Source organism: Taudactylus pleione, unplaced genomic scaffold (genome assembly GCF_031769625.1).
Source record: "Taudactylus pleione unplaced genomic scaffold, aTauple2 ptg001125l, whole genome shotgun sequence".
NCBI lineage: Eukaryota > Metazoa > Chordata > Amphibia > Anura > Myobatrachidae > Taudactylus > Taudactylus pleione.
In genome coordinates this window covers 700,684-711,933 of record NW_028285526.1, presented here as the reverse complement: position 1 = coordinate 711,933, position 11,250 = coordinate 700,684, and the positions used below count along the sequence as shown (strand labels likewise).

The 11,250-nt window shown below is 44.1% G+C and overlaps 1 protein-coding gene across 3 annotated transcripts in view; it reads left to right on the top strand.

The window, feature by feature from the left end:
* The first annotated feature begins 8,623 nt into the window (after window positions 1–8,623).
* CHM (CHM Rab escort protein) overlaps window positions 8,624–11,250 on the top strand; it is a 115,383-nt gene continuing 112,756 nt past the window's right edge. For all 3 annotated transcript variants that reach the window (XM_088461923.1, XM_088461924.1, XM_088461922.1), the window contains exon 1: window positions 8,624–8,711. In XM_088461923.1, coding sequence (XP_088318049.1) covers window positions 8,648–8,711 — 64 coding nt within the window. In that variant the 5' untranslated portion in view covers window positions 8,624–8,647. The remainder of the gene's footprint in view (window positions 8,712–11,250) is intronic.

Here is an 11,250-nt window from a genome sequence, read left to right as displayed (position 1 = left end):
CCATTATATGTGTCATACATAGTGTATTGGGTGTCATAATTCCAGCATATACAGGACCAGCGATCACAGTAACCCATTATATGTGTCATACATAGTGTATTGTGTGTCATAATTCCAGCATATACAGGACCAGTGATCACAGTAACCATTATATGTGTCATACATAGTGTATTGTGTGTCATAATTCCAGCATATACAGGACCAGTGATCACAGGAAGCCATTATATGTGTCATACATAGTGTATTGTGTGTCATAATTCCAGCATATACAGGACCAGCGATCACAGGAAGCCATTATATGTGTCATACATAGTGTATTGTGTGTCATAATTCCACCTTATACAGGACCAGTGATCACAGTAACCCATTATATGTGTCATACATAGTGTATTGTGTGTGATAATTGTAACATATACAGGACCAGTGATCACAGTAACCCATTATATGTGTCATACATAGTGTATTGTGTGTCATAATTCCAGCATATACAGGACCAGTCATCACAGTAACCCATTATATGTGTCATACATAGTGTATTGTGTGTCATAATTCCAGCATATACAGGACCAGTGATCACAGTAACCATTATATGTGTCATACATAGTGTATTGTGTGTCATAATTCCAGCGTATACAGGACCAGCGATCACAGGAAGCCATTATATGTGTCATACATAGTGTATTGTGTGTCATAATTCCACCTTATACAGGACCAGTGATCACAGTAACCCATTATATGTGTCATACATAGTGTATTGTGTGTGATAATTCTAACATATACAGGATCACAGTAAGCCATTATATGCGGCAGTAGGGCCATCCTGTCTGAGCAGAATGTTTTTATGTCAGATGTGGGCACCATTCCAGAGTATTGGAGCAAGTCCGGGAGTCTGGGGGAGCAGCAGAGGAACCTAGCACTGCCCTGGACATATATGTACATATCGGTCTCCACCTTATGTACTGGATAGTGTATTATTATACACTATTAACTATTAACCCTGTTGATGGTCTATATCAGTGCACAACTAACAGTGCATGTTTTCCACATCTCCTAGTTGGTGCACTGGTTATTTATTACTGGACACATTTTAAAAGATCCACAGGTGGTGCTAATTATTTCATTTGTGATACTGAGAACAACATGCAGCACTAGTAACATTCTATTATATTACTATTTCTATTGTGGTCATGGTGTTGGCTAGGGAGGGGGATTTCCAGGCAGACGGAAACCCCCCTGCGTTTGCCTATGAAAGCTTTGCCAAAAGAAGAAGATTGTTTTACGTATCTGTGCAAAAAAAGTTTCCAGGACTGCCAGATGCCAAATTGATAAAAGACATTTATGTTCGACCAGACATTCGAAAGATTTTAACAGACAATGAGGTTAATCCAATTAGTTGGCATTTTGCAAAAGTTAGTTTATTTCATGAAATTCACATACAGTACATCACACAAATTTGTGGTAGTCGCGGCAAGGTTTGCGCAACTTGCTACAAATTTTGGCCTGGGAAAAGTACTTGTAAAAGTGGGGAAGCCATCCTAGACACCAATAAAGTGACAACTGAGACAGCAGGACCATATAGATGGCTGTAGTGGCCATAAGGAGATGCATGATGTTTTGCATTTTTTTTATTAAAATAATTTAAAATAAAAAATATTAAGTAAAAATAATAGTAAGCAAGTTTTTTTTTTTTGTTTTTAAATCAAATTAAAGTCTTTCCAACATTTTGGGGTACAGAAAAATGTCTGCATAATATTTTTTCATTGTTTTTATTCAAGTTTGTAAAAAGTTGAAATAACACTTTTGAGGAAGTTCTCAAACCTCTCTATCAATGTACCTCATCATTCATGTCCCACATTATTTAACTCATTATTGAGCTGTTTAGAGAAATTTACCTGAAAATTGACATGTGTTTATTATGCTAAACCCCTCCATGTGTGTGATTATACATTGGGAGGGGTGTACCAGAAGTTCTGTGCAAAAAAATACAAATTTCCTCTGAAAAGTAAATGCTAGTTTGGAATTGAATTGTTCATGAAAAGTTCACAGTGAGAACAACTCACAGGATCCAACTCGCACCTGATTGGAATGACCCCAATGAGTTTTAAAAACAAAAAGGAAACTGTTGAAAGAGAGACTTGGAATGCATTTAACTGAGTAGTTAGGAAGGTATTGGAGAGTGTCAAAAATCACAACTACAGGCAAATAGTGTAAAACATGCTAGAAAAATAGAAAGCATTAGGTTGTTTGATGAGCTTGAGAGCACACTTTCTAAACAATCAGTTGGAATATTTTCCCAAAAAATCTTGGAGCTGTTAGTAAGGAGCAAGGAGAAAGATTCCACAAAGACATAAAGGAGACAGAATGCTGACATAAGGGAAGATGGAACGGTTCTTTGTATAATTTGTTATAACTATAGTTAATAAAATTAACATTTTCCCAAAATACACAGGAATAAGCTATTTTCCCATATCTTCACATCCATTTTCTAAAAAATCCTTACGTTTTACAAAAAAAAAAAATTGTAGTTGGAAATCTGTACGAAAATACTAGTCGAATTAGCAGGAGAATCACAGATATGTTTAATTTTTTAGGTTTTTGTTATTAGCAATGCAAAAAAGGCATCTATAATCGCTTTATACATTTTGGCACTTGTCCTTCTTGATTTCAAATATATACGCATTAACCATTTAACGCGGTTATCACACATATTTCTAACACCTGAATTAAGGCTAAATGTGAGTTTTGCACGTTCATGTGAGAGGCTCTCGTATCCTTCAACACAGTGTGCATCCAGGAACTTCTGAATAATTCACCGGTAAGTCACTTTAGTTTTGCATTTTATGATTAAACTGTGAAAATCGTGGCAGAATGTGAATGGCGAATACATCTTTAATGACTCAATATCACAACATTTCAATTCCTATCTATTCTTTGCATTGGATGCAGCGGAAATGGTGAGGAAATTAAACTGAAAATTGAGTCTAATTATTATTTTATGAGTAAAATCTTATTTTTTTCCATTATTATACACGCAGCGTCAAAATACAAGAAATGACCCCTTCATTTCATAGCTTACGCTAAACAGATGGCATTTGTAGCTGTCGGAAATGTATATTTTAGACAGCAAGTTGTGGTCTTGTCTGTTTTATTTCTAAGGGGGAAGTAATATATTCATGATTAAACTCTAAATATTTTGTCTTTATTTTGATAGGTAAGATAAGTAAACGGTGATAAAAGTAAAAAACAAGATCATTGCTGCAGGACAACATTTCTGTGTTTAGATTCTTATCAATGTTTCTGGACATTATAATATGGCAGCGTGCACTGCAAAACCTGTATCTGATTTCCTGAGCAATTCTTGCTTCAAATGAAACACACCAAAATAACTAATGAACCACACTATGGGGGCTATGTAATAGGGTTTTATTTTTTTAAGCTGTTTTTGCAAAGGAGCAGAAGAACAAATATTGGCCCTCATTCAGAGCCGTACGCTCTGAGCAGAGCGCACGCTCTGAATGAGGGCCGGGCTCCATTTTCATGGAGCGTCCTCCTGGACGCTCGTATAGCTGTGGGTCACCACCCACAGGCTATACGAGCGTGCATTGTGATGGTCGCGATGGTCGAGACCATCGCGACCATCGAATTTGCGAGCCGGAACCTGCGGTTGAGGTTTTCAACCGCAAGCTCCGGAGTGATTTTGGCTCTATCAGAGCCAAAATCACTCCCACTGACATCACTAGTGATGTCAGTGGGCCGGCTTCTGACGGGAGGCGTTCCCGTGGGAACGCCCCCGTCAGGGAGGCACGCCCCCGGCACGCCCACCAAAGGGGGCGTGCTGTCAATCAACATTGACAGCACGCCCCCTTTGATCGGACACAACGAGCGAAGGACTTTCCTTCACTCGTCGCGTCTGGCGCATGCGCACGACGGAGCTCCCTCCGTCGTGCGCATGCTCAGTCCATAACATCAACCCACTTGCGAGCGCACAGCCGCTCGCGAGTGGGTCTGAATCTGGCCCATAGTCTTATTGGTGCACTCTTGCTGAGATTAAATAGAAAAATAAGAAAAAGACAAAGAATATGAATATATGGGCCCTCATTCAGAGCCGCTCGTATAGCTGTGGGTGACCGCCCACAGGCTATACGAGCGTGCAGTTTGATGGCCGCGATGGTCTTGACCATCGCGACCATCGAAACTGCGAGCCGGAGCCTGCGGTTGAGGTTTTCAACCACAAGCTCCGGAGTGATTTTGGCTCTATCAGAGCCAAAATCACTCCCACTGACATCACTAGTGATGTCAGTGGGCCGGCATTTGACGGGAGGCGTTCCCGTGGGAACGCCCCCGTCAGGGAGGCACGCCCCCGGCACGCCTACCAAAGGGGGCGTGCTGTCAATCAACATTGACAGCATGCCCCCTTTGATCGGACACAACGAGCGAAGGACTTTCCTTCGCTCGTCGCGTCTGGCGCATGCGCACGACGGAGCTCCCTCCGTCGTGCTCATGCTCAGACCAGAACATCGACCCACTTGCGAGCGGACAGCCGCTCGCGAGTGGGTCTGAATCAGGCCCATAGTATGTAAAATTTAGCCTTTAATAAATATCTGTGAAAAGGCGTGTATTAACAGATACACTTCTTCATACCCGGGATTACAGGCCAAAAAAATGGTGGTCATGCAAATGCACACCTAATTAAAGTACAAAATTGATCCATCTGGCGAAAGTATTCCAATTTCCCCGTATGTTCACAATCAGACAATATATTACTGAATAATAGGGGAAATGGGTCAAATAAATACACATCAAGAAAAATATATGTGAATTCAATCAAATTGGCGAAAATATAATGTCCCAAATCCCTGATCTAACCATATACGGACAATCTTAAATTGTCAGGAAAAATGGGATAGATAGCCACCTTACTCAAATATGAAATATGTGAATAAAATCATTAATTCAGTAAGTATCAAAAAGATCCTATCCTGATAGTGGGGAGTTTGACTGGGGCGGTACACCTGTCAAACCGTAACGCAGGTGTCCTAAGGCAAGCTCAGGGAGGACAAAAACCTCCCGTGGAGCAGAAGGGATAGTATCAGGATAGGATCTTTTTGATTCTTACTGAGTCGATAAAGGTTCATATAGGCACGTAACACACAGACACAATGGATGTGGACGCCTCAGTACACATCACTGTCAGAAACAGGAATACCTACTGACTAGCAGTTGCGGCTCCAGAGGTGGGGAGCAGCGCAGCCAAAACTCAAATAGGGGAACCACACCAACAGCGATCCTCCCTGACATCACACCAACTGCCATCCTCACTGACATCACACCAACTGCCATCCTCACTGACATCACACCAACTGCCATCCTCACTGACATCACACCAACAGCCATCCTCACTGACATCACACCAACAGCCATCCTCTCTGAATTTTGGACTGCGCTGCTGACAAGGCTGGTGAACAGCTGGCCTGAATGCTAATGGTCTTTGACTGGTTTCAGTACAGCGCTCTGGGTTCTTTTAGTGTAATGTCCCTAGCAGCTCCACATATAGAGGTATCCAAACCTCGTATTATTAAAATGATAAGAAACAGGGATTGTGGTGCGCTCTGGGGCATATATCTCTCTCTATATTTAACTAAACCTGTATACTAACATATACAGTATGTATATCTATATCTATATATATATATATATACACACATATACATATATATATATATGTGTGTGTGTGTGTCCAATTCGTTCTCCTCTTAAAATGTCTCTCTTTGTATAGAATAGATGTTTTCAAAGTGCATAGTCCAGACTTTCAATCTGTAGGGAGGGTGTTCTTAAAAAAGGTCAAAATAGATGTCCCAATATTAGTGTCCTGGGATAGTCTATCCACATAGTCCATAACATATACTCTATGTATGAAGATCACAATGAAGGCTGTAGGGTGGGTGTTCTTATACAGTGAGTGATGTCCACTGCAATACCTCTTCCTCCTCTCCACCTCAAATACAGTATAGTGCACAGTATGAGGAACGTAAAACACTATTTGTGCAGGATAGGGTTAGATATTGTGTACTTACCCAATCTTGCTGTTTGAATCCTGCTGGTTTCCTCAGTCCTGGTGCTCGTAGAGGTGATATGGGAGTTGTTACTTAGGGCTCTATTTATCAACATTATTTTTACTAAAATAATGTGAAAAAGGGTGTTTTCACACCCTTTTCACATTATTTTAGTATCACCTATAGATATTACAGGGCAATTGGAGTAGAATTCGTAAAATTCTACTCCAACCCCTAAGTATCACTTATTTTTAGTAAAGCAGATTGCATTCCCATAATCTATCGGGGGAAGCCCTGTGATAATAACGCCACCTGGAGATGGCATTATCCAGGGTCTCCCCCGGTTACCGGCCTCCTGCCCTGCTCTAACAGGGAGAGCAGAGCCGGGAGTCGGCCCCAGTAATCAGCTGTGTGGTCTAAACAGACCGCAAGCTGATTACTGTAAAAAAAGAGAAAAAAAACAGTAAAAAAAATAATTTACTTACCTGACTCCAGGGACTGGGGGTCGGGCCTCCGGTGATGACTCACCTCCGGTCAGCTGGTCTCCCATAGTGCACTGCTGCCCGGTCATCAGGTGATTGGACCCCAGTGCAGTATGGGAGATCACCTGACCGGAGGAATGGAGATCACCGGAGGCCCGGAGCATGTGGGTAAGTGCTATTAAGGGAGGGGGGGTCGCGGGGGGGTGTCCGTGATCGCGGGGGCAGGGCTTAGCGCCGGGGGTGTAGCAGCCTCGATCGGTCGGCGCATGCGCGGGCCCTTAATCACGGTATTTTTTGCGACAATACCGTGATAAGGCTCCGAAGGGGATTTGCAGGGACACAGCTTTATCGCAAGCTCTGTCCCTGTAAGGGATTTGTAGTAAATCCCTGTGATATTGCCTGAATTCGCAATGCGAATTCACTCGGTAATATCACACTACAATCTGCATTCAATATGCGGATTGTAGTAAATAGAGCCCAATGTATGGGTATGCATTGTTGTTGTAGATGATAATAGAGCAATATAATTAATAGTACAACACTATTTTATTCTTATGGTATTTATATGAAGGACTCCAAGAGTCCTGAAATTTAAAACAAGAACATGCAAATTATATTTAGTATAAGTTGCAAGAAATGTCCAAAAGTACATATAGTTCAAATGTAGGTGATAGGGGAACGTGTCCCAACGCGTTTCATCCGAAAACTGACTTTTTCAAGCGTAATGCTAATGGTGAACACTTCCAACCAGGGGAGTCGGAGCGTCGGTATGATTTTATAGGGGGGGGGGGGCAATATATAATTGAATTTTGCCCCCCTCCTCCCAGCAGCAGGAGGTAGCGACTTAAGCAGCTAGTGTGGATGGTCAGGGGCTGTGGTTTTTGTAGTAATAGAATGCATGGCCCCTGCAGCGCACAGAAGAGGTGCAATATGTGGTCTTTAAGTTAAAAGACCGTAAATTACATCTCCTCCTCCTCCCCCGTGCAGGGCCATGCATTCTATTGCTGTAAAGCACAGCCTCTGACCGTCTGCGCCAGCCGCTCCGCTGGTGACTTTCAAATGCTTGGGAGGGGGGGGTGAGCCCTCTGCCCCCTCCCCCCCCGTTCTGACGTCTGTGCTTTCAACACTCGCTGTGACTTCATGTTTCCATACCTCCCAACTGATTTCCCAACTGATTTCAGCAGGAGAGTCCCGTTTTACAGGCACGTTCCCACCCATGGGCCGCAGTGTCCCGCAGACGGGGGGAAGTTGGGGGACACACTGTGCTGGGTCTGGATGAGGCTCCTTGAGCGCCGGGCAAGCCCCCTGCATGACAAAAACGGGGCATAGCTCGCGGCTACGGCATTTCCCATGAGGCCACGACTCAGGGGCGTTTCTAGAGAGGAGGGGGCCCGTGTGCAGTCCCCTGCGCCGGAGTTATAGACTCTGGGCACTAGAGTGCGCCCAGTCTATAGTGTATGCACAGGTCACATGGAAAATGGCCGCTGCGGTTGTTTTCCCTATACTGCGCATGCGCAAATGACAGGAAAATGGCCGCCGTGGCCATTTTCCAGTCGTTTTACAGCGCCGGACCCCCGCGCCGACGTGAGACTCCGGGGAGGTAAGTAATATTGTGGGTGCAGGGTGTGCGGTGCGGGGCCCCCCTGGACCCAGGGGCCCGTGTTCCCCGCACACCCTGCACCCATTATAGATACGCACCTGCCACGACCCTTCTTGATAGGTTACGCCCCCGTACGCCATGTGTTCTCATAGACCAAGGTGTGTCTGTGTCACATTTCACTAAATTGCGTCACTTACTTTAAAAGTTATAAGAAAAACTTTGGGACCAATAAGTAACATGTTATGTGTCTATATAGCAACCATAAATAACAGCTGCTGTAGAACTACAAGTCCCAGTCTGCCCTGCAAGCCACAAGCCGCATGATGCAGTAACTGGAGCACGATGGGGCTGAGATACTACGACCATTATATTAATATTATTATATTATTAGTAGTAGTAATTATCAGTCCATTACAGGGAGCAGCCGGGCACCCGCCCATGACAAAGATGGCCGCCGCCCATCCATCAGCTGGGATGACGCAGCTCCTCCGAGCTCTGTGGTCACATGATCCATGCGCCTGGGCAAGATGGCGGACGACCTGCCTGCTGACTTCGATGTGGTCATTCTGGGAACAGGTCGGGTGTAACAGTGACGTCATGGTGCGATAAGCGGGTGTAATGGGGGTGGTGCCGGGTCCTGGCCGTGGGGTCACACAGGGAGATCAGCCAGCCTAGCAGCATGTAATGGGGGTACAGTGACATCTACACTTATAGGATGCTAAATAGCTGCATGTGTATTCATTTACTATGGGGCCCATAGGTATTATTCTGTATATGTCAGGGGGACCGGTCTCTGGCCATGTGTAGGGGATCAGGTGCAGGTATAGACCATTACTGGGTGCCAGGTATTCTGTATATGTCAGTTACATAGTGACACCTGAGACCTACATACAGGGGTATCCCAGACAGGTGGGGACTGGTCTCAGGGCATCTGTAGGGAGATCAGGTGCAATTTCCCTGTGCGCGTGGGAACGGCACCTGGCACACCCGGCAGGTAGGGCAGGGAGCGGTGCCCTGCTAAAACAGCTTAGTGGGAAGACTATGGGCCAAATGTAATAGAGTCAGAGAACATGGAAAGTCGCCTAATGTAATAGAGTCAGAGAACATGGAAACTCGGCCAATGTAATAGAGTAAGAGAACATGGAAACTCGCCCAATGTAATAGAGACAGAGAACATGGAAACTCGCCCAATGTAATAGAGTCAGAGAACATGGAAACTCGCCCAATGTAATAGAGACAGACAACATGGAAACTCGCCCAATGTAATAGAGACAGACAACATGGAAACTCGCCCAATGTAATAGAGTCAGAGAACATGGAAACTCAGCCAATGTAATAGAGCCCGAGAAAATGGAAACTCGCCCAATGTAATAGAGTCAGAGAACATGGAAACTCGGCCAATGTAATAGAGTCAGAGAACATGGAAACTCGGCCAATGTAATAGAGTAAGAGAACATGGAAACTCGCCCACTGTAATAGAGTCAGAGAACATGGAAACTCGGCCAATGTAATAGAGCCCGAGAACATGGAAACTCGCCCAATGTAATAGAGTCAGAGAACATGGAAACTCGCCCAATGTAACAGAGTCAGAGAACATGGAAACTCGCCCAATGTAATAGAGTCAGAGAACATGGAAACTCGCCCAATGTAATAGAGTCAGAGAACATGGAAACTCGGCCAATGTAATAGAGTCAGAGTACATGGAAACTCGGCCAATGTAATAGAGCCCGAGAACATGGAAACTCGCCCAATGTAATAGAGTTAGAGAATATGGAAACTCGCCCCATGTAATAGAGTCAGAGAACATGGAAACTCGCCCCATGTAATAGAGTCAGAGAACATGGAAACTCGCCCAATGTAATAGAGCCAGAGAACATGGAAACTCGCCCAATGTAATAGAGCCCGAGAACATGGAAACTCGCCCAATGTAATAGAGCCCGAGAACATGGAAACTCGCCCAATGTAATAGAGTCAGAGAACATGGAAACTCGCCCAATGTAATAGAGTCAGAGAACATGGAAACTCGGCCAATGTAATAGAGCCCGAGAACATGGAAACTCGGCCAATGTAATAGAGCCCGAGAACATGGAAACTCGCCCAATGTAATAGAGTCAGAGAACATGGAAACTCGCCCAATGTAATAGAGTCAGAGAACATGGAAACTCGCCCAATGTAATAGAGTCCGAGAACATGGAAACTCGCCCAATGTAATAGAGCCCGAGAACATGGAAACTCGCCCAATGTAATAGAGTTAGAGAATATGGAAACTCGCCCCATGTAATAGAGTCAGAGAACATGGAAACTCGCCCCATGTAATAGAGTCAGAGAACATGGAAACTCGCCCAATGTAATAGAGCCAGAGAACATGGAAACTCGCCCAATGTAATAGAGCCCGAGAACATGGAAACTCGCCCAATGTAATAGAGCCCGAGAACATGGAAACTCGCCCAATGTAATAGAGTCAGAGAACATGGAAACTCGCCCAATGTAATAGAGTCAGAGAACATGGAAACTCGGCCAATGTAATAGAGCCCGAGAACATGGAAACTCGGCCAATGTAATAGAGCCCGAGAACATGGAAACTCGCCCAATGTAATAGAGTCAGAGAACATGGAAACTCGCCCAATGTAATAGAGTCAGAGAACATGGAAACTCGCCCAATGTAATAGAGTCCGAGAACATGGAAACTCGCCCAATGTAATAGAGCCCGAGAACATGGAAACTCGCCCAATGTAATAGAGTCAGAGAACATGGAAACTCGCCCAATGTAATAGAGCCCGAGAACATGGAAACTCGCCCAATGTAATAGAGTCAGAGAACATGGAAACTCGCCCAATGTAATAGAGTCAGAGAACATGGAAACTCGCCCAATGTAATAGAGAACATGGAAACTCGCCCAAAGTAATAGAGTCAGAGAACATGGAAACTCGCCCAATGTAATAGAGTCAGAGAACATGGAAACTCGCCTGTTTTCAGACTCAAAAAACTCACAATTTAAAATCACAGATGTTTTCCCCTTTTGAAGATAAAACTCGCCCAATGTGAGAGGTTACTACTAAACGCTTACTTTTTTAAACTCTCCCCCTATTACATTTGGCCCTATGTATATGTTAGT